This window comes from Anopheles coustani, chromosome 3 (genome assembly GCF_943734705.1).
Source record: "Anopheles coustani chromosome 3, idAnoCousDA_361_x.2, whole genome shotgun sequence".
In the NCBI taxonomy this organism is placed as follows: domain Eukaryota; kingdom Metazoa; phylum Arthropoda; class Insecta; order Diptera; family Culicidae; genus Anopheles; species Anopheles coustani.
Genome location: NC_071288.1, coordinates 39566754 through 39584386, shown reverse-complemented (window position 1 = coordinate 39584386; position 17633 = coordinate 39566754). Strand labels below are relative to the sequence as shown.

Below are 17633 nucleotides of genomic sequence, written 5' to 3'. Positions count from 1 at the left end.
TTAAGACAACAAAATAACTCCCTGTAACTACATAACGACTAACGATTTGTGCTGGTAGTTCTACAATCTAATTTCTTCTCTTGTATAACAGTTTGACAAATTGCACAATAACTTATTTTACGCTTAGTTTGTATTGATAACTTAATACACAATTATGTTTCACCTTTCATTTATAAATTGTTCATATCTTTCTGTAAATAGTGCAAAATTGGGCACACTAATTTGTTGTCCTGGTTTTGAGTGTCGATAAATGCTTTCCAAAAGTATTCGCCATATCCAATTCAAACTGGAATAGTAGTTTTTTTAAAACAGAAAACATAGTTATTAATGTAACCATCTTTTTGCTTCTTTTAGCATGGAGAGTCCGATCGTTGTTTTGTGCAGTGATCAACACATTTAGTAGAAACGTACCATAGCTGTAGGAAAACAAATCGGAATTGTTTTCACCAAGCTATTCTATTCTGAAGATTAATGGGTATTTTTAATTTTCTTACCTTCAACAATGTCTGACCGTGTCTTCAATAAAGAGTTTGCTGGTTTATGCGCTTTTGAACGGGGTTCTTCCGCGTCCTAGTAATGCACCGTGGCCGACACCGCCGGTTGGTCGTAGCGGAAAAGTGTTAGGGGATTTTCCAAGCCATCTCTAGCATAAAAGGCAGAGGACATGTTAAGCTTCCTTCCTGTCTTATGCGAATAAAAAACAAAACTTATATACACTTTAGCGAGGCTTTACTCTTAAACAACGACTGCGGAAGGGCGGGAAATGTTGGAAACCAGCTGGGCCGGGGAAGACCGAGGGCCTATCTTTGCCTTATCTCGCTGACTATAATTTATCTAAAGTCGGTCGCCGGTCGGCACTCATCGTTGACGGTCGATCGATGGCCCCTCATGGCACTCGAACCACGCAAGGAGCATTTCTACCCGCGATAATTTTCCCCGACGAATACTCCTCTCATTTCCCTCCCTCGACCACTCTCTACCATGTACCCACCCGTACCGTGTTCGGTTCGGTTTTCCACCTCGGCAGCTGATACCTCGGCCATGTTTTTCCGCCGCACCATTATCTGTGCGTTGTTATCTGTCCCAGTATCGCCATCCCACATTTGTGGCCAATTTCCGGCGGCCCCACCCCTTTTATCGACCCTGACCCTCGGTATCGCGGGCACGGTATCGATCTTTTTCCCGTCCCCTGCGAGACAGTCCCACCTCGAGCGCAGTTTTCCATGGCGGGCCGGCTCACCTTGGCTTTGCGGGTAGGATTTTTCTTTCTAATTTTTTATTAACAAATCCGTCGGGACCTCTGGAACGGGACCGAACCGAACTGATCAGGGTACATTGAGTTTTCCCTTCGCGTACGTGCAGCCCCTCAAAATCATCGGTTTTAATGCGTCAGGCATCGCTTTTCTGCCGGTGAACGTAAAGATTACCTGTGCCCTCTCCAAAGCTGTGATTGTGTTAGTGTGTGTCCTCTATATTGATAGCATTAGCCAAAGTGATGGAAAAATCACACTACTCCACGGTGTATCACCCCGTCGGCTAATCGATGATGTGATAATTGGTATCTCATCGATTTATGATAACAAGACTGGGCAAATTTCCGATCATCCGGCCAAAACCACGCACACACACATACACTTTCTAGCCACAGAAAAGATTAGCTGACGGCACCGGGAAATTCATTTCGGATTGATTGATTTTTAAGGTGTGGGCCACATCGATGGGCTTATCATTTGCTCTCCTCGCGTTGCTAGTTTTTTACTGCTTTGCCCTCGCTTTTCCAGGTCGATCGCATTTGGCAACTTCCTGGGTTTCGCGCTTCGGGTGTTTCCGTTCCAGTTATTTCCTATTTCCTGCCAACCGAGGTACTGAGTGCATAAGTTCAGGATATGGTCGGGCCTGCCCGATAGTTTGCTCATAATTTGTCAGTTTTAATTTAATTCCGTCGTTAGAGTTTTTGGAACCGGAACAGAAAAATCAATCCGATTGCTGGTTATTTTAAACTTTTGCGAAAGTTAAGCTGTATATCGAAAAGGCAGTTGGAACCTGTTTGATTGTTTGTATATTTTGTTTATATTATACTTATTATACACTTCGCCGAATAAAACATATGTTATTTAAGAAAGTGTATTCTGCTAGCAATGGATAGCCGACGCTTTTGAAACACACAACTTTAATATGAGAGAATCAATTAGTTGGCATACAATCAAATTGAAAAAAAAATGGATCGCATGCGCCCGGCAACAATCTGTTAAATAAGCTATTAAATTAGAACAATCTAAATAAGTTTTTACGGTTTTCAGTTGCATTAACCAATACGATAATAAAACAAATGATGAAACTAAAACCAACCACATGTCAATCAATCAATTAACATGCTACGAACAAGAATTGTTCAGTCTTTCGTTTATGAATGTAAACTAATGTTAAAAAGAATGATTACATTATTTACTCGTTATGAAATGTCTTGGAGCTGAAGGGAAGATTAATTATTTAAGCCGCACATTTTGTAATTGAATGTAAACTTATGCTTGAGTTATGTAAAGACATGCTTTATTATTTGAAAAGAATGTGTAGTCAAAACAAAGCAAAATACGTTTTAAGAGGTGAGGTTGCATTCAAAATTCACATTTAAAGCCTGAATTTTTCTTTGTAACTCATTCATTTTTAAATGTTTGACATGGTTCAGATAAAATTTTATTTATTGAGCTTTGAAGACAGCGGTCATTGATATTTTTGTCACTATCAATTACCTGTACAACAATTAAAGATAATCTAATTAAACATAAACTTTTAAACATAATGATATCATGGTTATAACATGTTTAAATCTGTTGCAATGGTGTTGTAAACTTTGCAACGGTGTTGTAACAACAGGTGTAAGAAAAGGGTATTGTACTAACGTTCAAAATAAAACAGAATATCAAAGGTTCTCAGAACTAGACTTACAAACGTATATCCGACTCCTGGAGCTGCCGGATATACACCAATAGTCAACTTGAACAACAGTTTCTTGCCATTGACTGGCAAACGTGGCAACGGCGAAGAGACGCGAGACCGTGTCGAGACTACTGTTGTTTGAACAACTTGGCCGATGATTGTTTATTTGTGCTTATATCCGATTTGTTGATTTGTTTGTCCGGGGTAGACCGCCTCGTCATCAGTCAACGTGAAACTTGCCGAGATTGGTCTCGAGACAAAGATCTTTGCTTTGTTTCTTATGTGGCTCTCCATTTATCACGTGTGTCGTTATTTGACATGGTGAAAAGAAGATAAAAATAACTTTCTAGCAGGTTGAACGTTATTCATTAGTTTCTTTGAAAGTATGAGGTCTAACTTACCACTACCACTCTACGAAATAGTATTGACCTTATGTTGAAGAGTTCAATGCGCTCAAGAGTAATAAGTTATTACACTAGAGCATACTTATTCAAGAACATAGTTGGAAGAATTTGGTTTTTCATTTCCCAACCCAGCGGAAAAGCAAAATTTATTTCCCATCTCAGCATTCACGCTCTCCGCTGCTGCCCGACTGGTGCATGACTAGACTATGGAAAGATAAGTGATACAACTTTTTTGTGTTCGCTGTAACACATATCACAACAAACAGCCCCGCGGGGAGTAATCTGTTCAACAAGGCAGATCCGACGATGTCCTATGTAAGGCGAACATGAAAACCACCTTATAAGACACAGGGCACTCAGGTTGCGGTATGAATCTCCACCCTTATCCCTACTCGACACTTTGCCGCCAAACCCACCGTTTGGACGACCATCGGCAATTGTGGCGTTCGGTCAATTGTCGGCAGGGTTTTCCTCGGCGCAAGGGCAAATAATAAAGAAACTCTTCGGAAGGCAAATAATGTTTGTAGTCGTGAATCATGTCACGTTTTAGCACCAAAGCACCCGTCCAGCTGGATTAGTCGTGATGGACATGGGGAAGATATTTGGCATTATTCGGTAAGTCGACTCAATCCCTTGAACTTTTGTGCACTTTGGAGTATCTACTGTAAGTATCTCGAGCCACATTACACCGATCAATGGCACTTGTGACGAATATTACATCAAATTATTTATTTGAAATATCTTAAAACGAGCAAACTTAATATTGCTAAGCGCAAACAAAAAAAATTAAGTGTACACAAACAAACACTAAGTATAAGCTGAAGGAATGAACATTAAAATGTTTCAAAATTCTAAAGGAACGAATAAGAAGTAACATAGTATAGACGTTTAGGTAATGTTTGACAGACTGAACTTGATATCGTTATTTTAGTGTTTATTTTGTTTACTCACAAGAAGTATTAAGTACAACGTATAGTTTACATCATACGTTCTGCGTAAATCGAATTTATCACGTTGACTGTCAAGCGGTTTTAGAACAATTATGTAGTACAATAATGGTTGACAAGATTTGTTTATAAAGCAATTGCTTGGATTTTTTTTAAACCAATAACAAATGGATTTAGTTTCCCTAAGGATAGTTTTTACAACTAGCACAGCCTAGTATTAGTATTATTTAGCACAGTTTTTTAGTTTTAATAGCATTTGCTTATAACATTTATTAGGTTTTTAAAAATCAAACATAGACTCAGGTTACCAAAGAATTAGATTTTTTACTGTAATTTATATGTTGTATTATACTTTGTCTATGGTACAAACCCTTTTTGGAACTAGTGACGGCTGGCTATCAAAAATGATAACCATGGTAGTCATCGTGTTAAGAAGTAGTTTATTTTTATTCTAATGCAACATTGTACTGGTTTTCCATAAAACATATGAGACACTCGATACGCAGCAAAGAAGAGAAAATTGCATGAATCGAATCATGTCTCTGACGAGACCGAGCCGACCACCAAAGGAGGATACAATGTTGCGATAGGAGAAGGTATCAAAACCTCCACCATAACCCTCCACGGGGTCAAATCCGGAGTCGAAGTCTTACCGGAAGGTCATCGTTGTTGGAATAATAGTGATAAATTACACCAGCGGGAACCGGGCATGGCGCTATGGGAGCGAGGAGATCCCGGTTTACCACAGGGAATGTGGGCCCATAATTATCCCTCCCGGAAAGGACGCGACGCGCTGATGTCATCAGACGCCACTGACAGCTATTTTATACTAATTAAATTTTACGATCGCGTCTTCCAGCCTTCGCCAGCGTCGTCCATATGGCATGGTTCGCTCGGCCGGAAACGGCTGATGAAAATCTACAAGTTACTCCGTGCGGGCTTGACGAACCGACAGCCGACCGGTGTTGATGGCTCGAAACGCTGCCGCCTTTTCCGATCGCTTCTGGAGCATGGCATGGCAAAGGTTGACCACAAACTGGGTCCACCGTAGGTGAAGGCTACACAGGACCCAGGGGGTTGGGTGTCGGTGTCGTGAGAGCACATTATCGCTGCAAAAATAGAACCTAACGGATTTTTATGGCTGCCATAAATTGCAGAGGTGCAGCAGCCTTGCCGTTGAGCCCCGTACGACACGGGCAGAATTAGCGGAAAATTTACATGTTTATCGCACTTTAACGAGCGTGTGTTTGTTGTAAAAGAAACGCTTTACTTTTTTCCTTCGCGAAAAAGGTTTCTACGTTTCGTAGCTGCTTTATCTAGCTTATCGTGACGATATGGTGAGTGAGTGTTATCACCCACACCTGGTTTGTGGTGGGTGAAAGATAGTGGCTGACAAATCGATCGAATGGTTGAAAAAGTGAAAAACATTGCACTCATCATGGAAGTATGCATCGTGACTCGTTTTTAGATGAACAATGTTTGAGAAAGACGTATTTTTACATTTCGATTTGAGTTTTCTGCATCAATGAGTGTTTATTATCAATGCATAAACCAATGAAATTGTTCTCAACGTAACGTATAGAAATTTACCTTAGGAGTACTTCCATTACCGCAACTGATGCTGCAGTTAGTAATAATTGAGCAATCAATATCAAAAAGCTAATTGGGCCTCACATTCTGCCAGTGTTCGTTGTAGTGCATTGGAGCAGCAACAGCTCGGTTGCCTACCACCCTCGATTCATGTCATTCACTGAACCTACGAACGCAAAGATCCTACGCAGAAAACCATTGAGCTGTATGTAGCGATTTCTACTCGGTAGAAAATGTACGCCAGGAAGTACGCTTACTGTCAGCAACAGTCGCATTAAATAATTATAATCCAATCGCTGCAATCAACCGGGTTCGTTTCAATTGTCTTAAGGAAGGCAAGCACACGTTCCCCGGGTTGCCGAACAATTGCCATTAGAAGAGCACAATGCGGTAATTTAGTGTTCCTCTGCCCTCTCGACATTGAAACACACTGAGATTGCCTGTCAAGTGCATTTTGGGCTGAATGCGACCTATATGCGGAGGCTTTGTGATTGACTTTACATGAGCAAATTGGTGCAACAATGGCGGGTCTTTTGTAGGCATTGTATGAGCATGACACATACTTTCACCCTTGTTGACTGCAGTGTGTTTTAAACCCGTTCCTCGAATTGCAAAACTTTCACTCATTATCGGTTTGGCGAGGATGTGATTGACAGGTTGAATTTCTGGATCTTAAATCTAACGAAACCAAGATAGAGATTGTTCATCTCGTACTCAACCATTGGGAATTTAAATATGTTCGTACAGTACAGAAAAAAATTATAATGAAAACACTACATCAAATTTACACGAATTATGCTTTTGGTTATCAAATAGACTTAAACGGCAATAAATTAATTTAAACCATGTAAAAAATTCAACGAAAATGAAACAAACCAATTCATCTTCAATTTTACTGTTTCCTTCTGGTTATCGTCTACTAGCTGAAGAAACATGCCAGGCTCAATTTCATAGCATTCTTTACATGAAGAAAAACGGAAGCAATTGAACATGAACAAACATTGTCTCAGCAGATTTCGGTTTCGGTTTTAACACGATGGCTGCCGCGCTGTTTTTTGTAAAGCTTTACAGTAACAATCATCTTGATTAAAGTTGTGGTTATTAACCTTGTTGAATCAACGGTTTTCTAGAACCAAGCAAAAACTACATTTTTCAAAAGACACATTTTTGTAATAAATGTAGCCTTCTACTCCATGTCTGCATTTCTATATTAAATTCTATTTTTTTCTATATTCTAAATATTCTATGTATAGGGCTGTTCAAAAAAAGGCTCTTTTAAGCCGCTTTGTATAATAGTCATCCATATTTTGAGGCTTCATGGGCTTCCAAAACTGTTCCATTTCTCACAGACTTGTTTGATTATTAAACACACAGCATAGTTAATGGACTGCATCAATTTTAATACTTGACATGTCATAATACAACGACCGTTTCTATATAGTTAACTTATTATTATTATTATTATTATTATTATTATTATTATTATTATTATTATTATTATTATTATTATTATTATTATTATTATTATTATTATTATTATTATTATTATTATTATTATTATTATTATTATTATTATTATTTGATTATAATTTTAAGTCTGTTTTTATTTATAATCTTTCTTTGTATTGCATCTAGTTTAGAACATGATCATGGATGCGAAAAAACATTCAGAAAATCGTAAAACCATTTCTAACTGAGGAATCACAAAAATAATGTAGTTATTTCATTATGTAAAAAACAAATATGTTTTTGTTAAAAACAAGTAATTTCTTCGATAATAATACCAATACAACAACACCCAAATGTTTTTGTGCTCAAACAAACACAAACAATAAATATCGAGCCACCTGCATTTGAAACATTTGATCATTACTGAATGAGCAAATGAGGAGGAAAAGTTCAGTATTTTAGGTTAGGTGGTTCCAGATGTATGCAAATAATGAAGTCCTGTTGGATGCTAACATGTTGCATAGCAAATTCAGTTGAGCTTAGTCCGCTCCCTTTAACAATAGACACGTTGCCTTTTTCTTTACCGCTCCGACAGAATAAAAAAAAAAAACACCAGGGACCGTCTCGTCTCGTCCTTTTTGTTTAATGCAGTCATTACGCGAACTTCGCCCATCATTAGACCCATTATGGCGCATCGGAATCGAGCTCCCTCGAGGAGCAAATTACTTCACCAACTTCCAAGCTCATGTGCGCGCAACAAACATAAACTTAATATTCATAGTCTCCACTTCGCATGGAATCCCGTAGTTTATTCGTTTCTCGCCACCGCCGCCGCCACTGCCATCACCATTCTGGCGTAAATTTGTGCCGCCGGTCGCGGGTTCTGGGCCGGGGGGAATTACCATCATCAACCATTTGCGCCGGTTTTAAAATGGTGGAACGTTATTTACACACCCAGAGAGGAAACTAAACGAAAAAAAAAACAGAAATAAGCAAACTATTTCACAATGCTTCATTTAACTCACTCTCTTGCCAAATGAAAAAAAAATCGAGAACATCATCTCATTGGAACACGGTTCAACGTAATTCCGTGTTGCGGCCAGGCAGACACTCGATGGTAGTTTTTACAGCCGTTCTTCCTCCCTTCGTACGATATTCCAATGTGGTCCTCGACGCGACTCTGTCCGTGACGGAGTATCCCATACATTCATGTAGGCATTATTTTATCTCGTCGTGGCGTTTTTTTTTTCGTATTTTACAAACATTTTTACGAGTGCTGTAAGCATCCTTGTGCCCCGTGCACTCAATTTGATTTAACGAGATTGACGTGATATCCGGGGCGGGTATTTTTATCCCCCTGCCCCTCCCAACGTGTCACACTACACTGTCCGCGCGGACATGCTTCGTACCGGCCCGGGAGCCTCATTGGAGAGGAGTGACCCGAAATGGCGGCCATCCGCGGCTTTGCCAGACCGTTTAATAATGACGGGGCGATAAAATGTGGGTTCTGCGTGCTGTACATGAATGTGTTTGTTCGTGTATGTGTGTGGTGGTCGGAAGGGTAACAGTAGACAACAGGGTTGAACGCAGATAACAAAGGCACCCTCCTTCGCACCCCTTTCGTGAGGTGCGATGACGGAAGCGTGCCCGATGGTGGTGAAAGTAATCAATAAAAAGCTCGTTTGTTATCTGTTTGCTTTTTTTCCCAAGCTCTCGGCGTACGAAAGCATGCGAACGTTGTTGATACAACCGATATCCCTCCGCTCCAGTGCGGGGCGAGGAATAAAATGGATTCGCATTTTCCAGCCCTCCAGATGGGGGTTTCCGCTAGAAGGTTGCAAGAAAATGAAAAGTTGAAACTGTCACATTGGCAAAATGGCAGCGCGGTGGACGTTGGAAGAATTGATGAGCTCGTAAAATCCATGCGTTCGGTTAGGGTTTCTGGCCGGCGGGCAAAAAGCATAACACTTTCAGCGAAATTCAGCCGGGGGGAAAAAAAAGCATGCCAAAAGACGGAGCGTGACGGACCACTTGTCACGATTGTGCACGGTGAGATGAATCAGGCGGTTGAGCGGTCGCTGTACAGACACAGAACTCGTAACAACTCAAACAAACTCCGGGGCGACCGGGCGAAAGGCGTCGATCGGTCTCGGGCTTTATGTTTTTGTTTTTCCGAATGGCTTAGAGTGAGGGTTTTCAAACGATTCGATTTGCAAAATGACGACAAACACTACTCATCGGAGTAGAATTTTTCCAAAATCGACACCGAGACGCTAGGACGTCTCTCCCTGAGTCGTGTCGGGTGATTTGATGGAGGAAATTTTTCTCCCCCAAAGGTTCGGAGGTGATTGGATGAAGTATTTTCGCACGCTTTTTTCTTGAGGCGCAAGATATACCGTTCCTCGATGCAAATGTTACTCGAGCGATGGATTGGCAGCGGTTGTCTGAATGGTTGGGAAAAATTGCATCCATCAAGTGGCGTTTACTCGGTTCCGTTGCTTTGACACTTTCACAAACATGTGTGCAGCTGCAAAAATAATAAATTGGCTTTGCTTGGCTAGAACCGTAGAGGAAGAAGTGTTTAAAATAGGGAAATAAGTTCCAACATATATTTTTCGCTTGAGAAAAAATCTTTTTTTCTTTCTCCAAACTTCTTTGAACAGTCAAACAGTTTGACATAAACAGTGCCGCAATTTTAACTTAACGCCAAAAGCTTTTAAAATTAGTTACTTTAGACGATTCCCCAACACACTTTAGATAAATTGTAGTGTGTATAAAAATAAAAATTCAGTCCTCTTAATTTGTCTGCAACTTAACATCATCTGCATCTTGACTAAATAAACAATATAAAGCTGAAAACCTTAAGTAGTCGTCCGCTTTCTAAAACTACTTTGTTTTGCCTCTGGTTAGATGGTTTGGTTCTTGGCTTCATTCAAAAATAATAAAAATGTCATATCTGTTTACTAGACGTTAGATAACTTGTTTAACAAATACAAATGTTAATAAAGTTAGTAAACAATAATTCATCTTAGGCACGATTTGAATAAACCCTTCATTTTGTTTGTATTTATTTTCAAAACCACATTATGCTATAAAACTGAACTACATAGATATAAATGCTTCATGGAACACACTTTTTTATGTGATCCTTGCTCTTTTTTTCATAATTACAATATGCTATCAAATTTACTAATTTACTGTTTACACCCCTACTATACGAAATGGAATGCTTTCCCCTACATCGATAACGGCATGCAAGTTGTTTAAACGCTTAAGGCAATACAAATACGAATCTCTATCCTAGAAAATCCTAGGTCCAATACCGCCATCAATCAAAACATTCGGTTACCAATCCGCCGAAAATTCGCTTGTTGACGCTAGAAATTGGCGCTCCAAATTGGCGCAAGCACCGGATCCATGTACGGTAACGAGATTTTCATGCAATTGGTTAAGCATCGGATCGAATCGTTAAAAACGGATTAGCGTTTCGATGTCCAACAAACAACCCAGGCGGATGGCACAATGGCAATGGTGCAAGCATGGGAAAGTGTTCGCAATAGGCCTACTCGCAGGTCAACCCTAGCCGTGGAAAACTCCGTCCCTGAACGAGTTGTGACCGGATGCAGCGCCTAACTTTCGTTAGTTCCCGCGGGCTCAGCACACAAATTTGCTAACTTTTCGCTCGGAAGCCAAAAGCCTCTGGCAACACCAACCGTCAGGACGGCAAAGGATGGTGATGGCGCTTTCCCGACGTACGTCCATGGCCTCGTGAAAATGTCACCGACGCTGTAACTTTCTGTCTGCGCACGGGGAAAACCTATTGACAAACGCGTCGGAAAACAGGAGGTATGTTTCTAACAAACACAAACGTGGTAAAATAAAATACCGCGACTCATCACGGTCTGGTTTCAGTGGGAGTGGTGAGAGTGTTTGGCGAAAGCAACGTCATGTAAAAAAAATCAAGCAACATTCCTCTTGTGGTTTCATGTTTCCACATGTCACGTGATTAACGGAAGCAAAAAAGCAAACTATCGTTTTGACATTTTTCACTGAAACGAGTCCCTTGGGTGCCTCGAGGGGTTTCAAATCTTTCCAATAAATTGAATCGCGGAACATCAGCATCGATTTGTTCGTTCGACTGGGGACATTCATTGAAAGGCTAGACCTTCTTCCCAAGTTCCCTTTCTCCTCTTGCCTACACGTTACACTTCCTGTGCTTATTGCCATAGTTTTTGCTTCCTCGACCAGTAGTCAGCTCGACGGCTAACGTTCGTTGGAGGTTTTCGTACATCGAACTTCATTCGCCTCGCTCCGTGCCCTTGCCCAGCGGCCAATGGTCGTATGGTTGCAAATAAACAACCCGATACGAGCGTACCCTGATCGCTGAAACTATCGACCAGAGGCGCCAGGACTCCCTCGACGACGGATTGCACCTGGGCGGATAGTTCGCCTCGTGCTGTAAACGTCGTCACCGGTGTAGGGTTTAGGTATAATTTGTTTGCCGTTACCGGTACACGGTCCACAAACAGGATACTGCCCTCTGGTACGCCAGGGAATGGAAAGCACACACGCTGTAGAGCGCTGGACGAGCACACTATTGGTGTGGTCAGAGTGCAACACCTTAGCCGCCACCAAAGGCTCCCCGTCGCCGGGAATGGTGATGAAGCGAAGAGTTTGCGCCTGTCAACATGGCGCGGAAATGGAAACAATAAAGAGACAAACTAGAAACTCAGTCGAACTGCGCCAAGTACGCTACAATGCATCAATTAGATCGGACCAAGGTATCGGCTTGAGGCACAAAATGCACAAAGACCCTCATAAACGTACATCAAATGACAACGAAACGGAGTGGAATACCGGAATATAGCGACCGTGGGGCCGTGGAAAACCAATATGGAGCGCTATAAATTCTAAACCACCGTTTCCGAGTCCGCCGGAGGACTCGGCTGGCTGTTGTGCTCGAACTAGGGCGCCAGGTGACAGCGCCTTACGGCGTCTGCGGACCAATGTTGACGTAATCCAGGATGCTCTTCATTTCCTGCTGTTGTCGTCGGCTTAGTTCTTGATGCGACCAGTGCAGTCAGTGAAGGCTTTACTTCGAAATGCTGTAAGCTCTGCAAATACACTGTCTTGATCTACCTGGGAACCGAGACTTACCTAAGGAACCACGCCTCAAATACCTCTAAAATTATTTAAGTGTAGTGTACAGTTGTACTGGAAACCTTTTTGAAGTAATAAAAACACCACATTCTTTTTTTATTGGTGAAGAAAAACACGAATCACACGAACACTACACGGATATTCCAGGTTCTATAAGGTCAAAAAAGTTGTTTGAATGATGAAAGTTTACCTTCAATAGCATTATGTATTAACGATCTTAAAACTCAGAACTGATATGGCAAATAACTAATTGCTACTTACAGCTTATTATTTTCATACTTAGATCTGGTAACTGATGTTTCAAACGAAGTAGCTTACAATTAATCATTAAATAATTTATTTCTATGAATTATATTGAAACATTTTGAGTTCATCATATTTGTAGTGAACTGGCCAAAAATAATGAAAGTGCCTTTGTACTATTTATTAGATCAATGTGTTCTAACAAGAAGATTTAAATGTGCAGTTCATTTAAAGACTGTAATTAATTTTATCATTATAATTAACTTCTAAAAGATTTTGATGAAATGTTTGTTAGAACGTAAATTAGGACATATATTGCATCTGTAAAACAGTGTACGTGGTGATCTTTTGCATTTGATTTAAGTGATACATTTTTGATCCAAATATCCAAATGCTGAAAATATTTTTAATTAGTGATCACGTTCGGTACAGTTCTTACACCAATTATTTATTTTGTAATAAACAACTCTATGCAATAGTAATCAACGTTCTTAAAGCAAAAACAAACTTAAACCACCTTGTGCTTATCATATTAATTAAATTTGTAAAATCGAGAGATTAAAACATATCCTGATTATACTCCATTTGGACGGACTTTTTCGACATTACCCCTAAGGGAAAATTTGTGGAATAATGATTCTCGATACACATTTTTGACCTCTTTGACGAAGGAACCCTTTTTCCGGATGGTAATAACTAGTAAACGTTGTTTTTGCGGTGCTGCTGCTTTATTCTATTTGTCTCAACCGTTGAAATATATGGCTTTGACATCCTATCGTAATAATAATTCCAATCGCTTCCTTTTCCTCCTAATGGCCGCGGCCAATCGAAATTTGAACCCGAGGCAATTATTTAAGGTCACATTTTTTAGCCCGGTAGGGTTTTCCCTATTCCCTATCTGCACTCCGTCCCTCTTGTATCTATCTTCATTTGCAAAATTTGCCGCAGTGTTATGCTCTATTTATTTTTTACTGCGTCATCCCGTTGGGACGAATTGGTGCGATTTGTTGGACGACTCAAGACATGATAAAGGGAAACGTGCCCGTCCAAGGGCGAGTCGTTTCGCACCATTTTGTGAAGGCACTAGTCCATGGCGAAAGGACTGGCGTGCTCCATTTTCCTCCCCGGCACGGTTCGCAGGAAGGGTGGTGCAATTAGAATGGAAAATTGAGAAAGGGAAAAGGCGTCATCCGGAAAATCAATTGCTTGTGAATAATACGGAAGTAGTGGTGAGGAGGGCAAAAAGTCACCACGAGGATGATTATTTCAAATGAAAGGGCAAAGAATTGAAAAAAAGGCGGACAAAGTCGTGAAGCGGATTTTCTGCGAATCTTTCTCTTGCGATCAAACAAACTTCAACCGATGGCGACATCTGAGAAACAAACAATAATCTGTGCTTAGTGTCCCTGACCCTTTGCTGGATTCGTGTCCTACATGAGGTTATTGGGGGTTATATCTAAACAAAAAACCTTTCATACATAAGCAAAAACCATAGGGTAGCAGAGGGAGTCGTTGACAATGTCTTTGAAACTTTATGAGTTGCCTGGCAAGTTAAAACCCACTGCTTTTGCTCCATCCCTAGCCCTGGCCCTAGTGTTCCAACGTCGCATGGCACCATTCATATTGCTCCGCGTGTTCAACAGACCTTTTCAAAGATTAACGACCCTTCCACGTCGAAGACGAGCGAGCAGAAAGCAAATTGATTCGAATGGCGGCTTTCCTTCAATCCCTATCGATTAGTATTGATTTTTCCATCCCACCGCTTTTGACTATCAAATTTTGAAACATTAACCCTCAGAACAATGTCACCGGTTGGAAAAAAGGGATATTCTGGGCTTCGACCGTCTCCCGAGAATCTGGCAATGAACGTCGTTCTTCGCGTAATGGGAATATTCTATTTCAGCCTTTATCTCACTCACTTCACTGACATCTTTCTCACTTGCCACTCTTGCCCCCGGCACAGGTTCCCCGGGAGACCCATCCGGCGTATACAGACATCCACTCCGTGAGCCACAATGGAGCTGCTGGTGTCGCCAGACGCGGCCCGCAACATCGCTGCCGGTGCGCTCGACCGAGACGCCCATCAGCAGCAGCACCATCCGGGCGGTATCGTTAATCCGGCCGCCACCATCGACCTCGAGCAGGAGGGTCCCGTCCTGGAGGACGGTGCGGGTATCATCAGCGACATCGCGAAGATACCTCGCGTTCCGGGCGACGGTGCACCGAAGGCCGCCGAAGCTGATGGCGGCGAGGATGAGGACGACCACGGCGGCAACGCTGGTGGAGCGGATAATGGTGTTGACGGACCGCGAATTCTTCGGGGTTCCACCGCCGTCGCCAGGGATCAGTGGACCAGTGGCGGGGGGCGGGATCGTTTTCCTGCACTTTCGCTCGCCGACTGTCCCCCGACGGCCAAAGGACTTTCGAACGGCGATCTCCTTAAGGCAGAACCTGGGCTAATCGCGGCTGAACTCAACGGTGGACCAGAAAAACGTAAGTATTTGCAGTCGACGATTGGTTGCACCGTGCAGGTTCATACATTAGGGGTATATGCGTTCGTATGCAAACAGGTAACATCGACGTATGGGAATGTTGGGTAACGACTGTACATTACCTTTTACCATTGGAGTCGAGATAAAACAAATCGAGTCAGAAATCACGTTATGATTCGGTACTATTCTTTCTTGTATTTCTTTATTCTTCGTTTATTCTTTATTTATCTTCGGTAGACTTCAATTTTCCATTTCTTAGTTTATTTTATTTTGCGGATCACACTCGTTTGAAACGATGCTATGTTTTATACACACAAATATCGATGTAGTGTGTTTGTGATTTGTATATATTTTTCGACACTCCGCGAAGGTTTTTCTAATTTTGCGACTTAATGTGTTGTCAATTAACGACAGAGAAGATATTTTTCCCTTTTGATAAACTTGGGTATAAAATACACATTTTTTAACTTAACCATGTGACACATTCCAATAATTTCATTACAGTTTCTTGGAATGGAACATCTTCTTTGACTAGCTCATATTATTGTCATAGTGTTTTCGCATATTTTTGCGATTTTTTATGCTATGTTGATAAGTTTTGGCAAGATATTGTATTTGTATTTTGTATCTTCTACCAAAACTTATCAACAAAGTTTATAAATCTCAAAAACATGCGAAATATGTCAGAGAATGAAAACATCGAGTATAGTGTACTCAAGTGTTCAGAAGGCAAAAAGTTGGCGTTTGCCCTTAAAGGGTGCATATTGCTTCAACTTACCTAATATTATAGGTTTTGTATTATTAGCACACCGACGAAACTTCCCAAATCGCCATTCTCCAAGGGCTGTTGTTGAGACAAACTAGAGAATACGTCCCAAAGCCAGCGGTGGCAAACCTATTTCATTACGTATGAAACTGCGTTCCAGCTCCCTTCATAGGCATTAACGTTTGCATGGGCAACATATAATAAAAATAAATATTTGCCTACCGAACATATGGACATGTTTCAACGATTTTTCATGCAGAAACAAAAATCACGACCAACTTTTTTGAAAGCATCAGCAAGAGTAGCTTTTGTTTTTTCTTGTGCAGTGAAACAAGTTTTCTAAAGGAATTAACTGATGTAACTTTACATAATGTGATTAAATGTGTTGCCTAGTATTTTATCTATCGTCCATTTTTGTAATGTAAACGGTATCTAGTTTATATTTAAACTCTTACCATTGTGTTTTACACCAAGGCTGAATATAAACCATTTTTTGCAAACCCAGCAACAACTTCATAAAACTAGTTGAAGCCGGTTGAAATGTTTTCTGTCATAATACTATAGTGGGGTGTGTTAAATGTGAACTGATCTTCGTCAAAAACTAAGTTATTCTGAATTCTTGAAACTATCCCACGCTTCAAACTCGTACAAGCGCAATTCGCCAAGACTGTTGCAAGCGGCCATAAGCACGGGATGGGATAACTTTCACTTGGACGAACTTCAAACACGCACGTCCCTCTCGTGCACAGTCTCGTCCTGTGTCTACATTCCAACAGCACAAGGAAAGACAAGAGGAAAAAAAAAACACCCCGCATAGACAATCGAACGGAAGTGCCTATTAATAAAACGCGTTCCGGGTTGGGAATGTTTCTCCCCCCCCCCCCCCCCTCCCCAGGGAAAAAGTGGAGATGCTTCCCATCCCTTCCGTTCGCACCGCGCTGTCCCCCGGAGCTGGCCGCGAAAAGGGCAGTTTCCGGACCTGTCGGGAGACCAAATTGAATAATCGATAATTTGTTCTCCCACACAGTCCTGGTCTTGGCTGGCTTCCTGCTACGGTAGTCTCCGGTGGCAGGAACATATTGATGTTCTTTATCACTGTGAGTGTGTGTTTTTTTTCTCTGCCCCATCCGTCTCAGTCCCATCTCACGTCATCCCACTTGGTGATCCGGTGCCAAAGGGTACTAAAATAGCAACGCGTGCTACCGATGGAAATGAGCAGGGCTGCATCGGGCCGGGCCCGATCCATCGCAGAGGACCGTTGGCTCAAGTGGGTAGGCTCAAGTGGCATTGGAAAAACCCGGTCATTTACACGGCCCACTGCCCACGATGCTGCGCCAGGCGGAGGACATCCCGAAGGAAAACAGATTGATACAAGACAATTAGCACTACGCCATGCGCGAAATGCTGTTTTCTCATCCACATATACCGGCATTATCAACGGGCTTGGCAGGTAACGAGCGATCCTTGTAAGTTGGTGTCTGTGCGAGATAATCTCGCCATCAACAATACACCACATTAATGCTGCATCCTACTTCCGGCGGCCGCACCAATGATCTTCCGGTCGGCCGGTCTTTCTGCTCGTTATTCGCGCTGCGTCCGTGATTGACTTTGATTGGTGGCTTTTGTTCCAGGGTTGTAACTGGAA

At 41.6% G+C, this 17633-nt stretch overlaps 1 protein-coding gene across 1 annotated transcript in view; it reads left to right on the top strand.

The window, feature by feature from the left end:
* Positions 1–17633, top strand: part of LOC131271794 (adenylyl cyclase 78C) — a 46001-nt gene that overhangs the window by 18432 nt on the left and 9936 nt on the right. Inside the window, exon 2 of the mRNA XM_058273333.1 lies at positions 14694–15223. Within this exon, the coding sequence (XP_058129316.1) occupies positions 14746–15223 (478 nt within the window). The 5' untranslated portion in view covers positions 14694–14745. The remainder of the gene's footprint in view (positions 1–14693; positions 15224–17633) is intronic.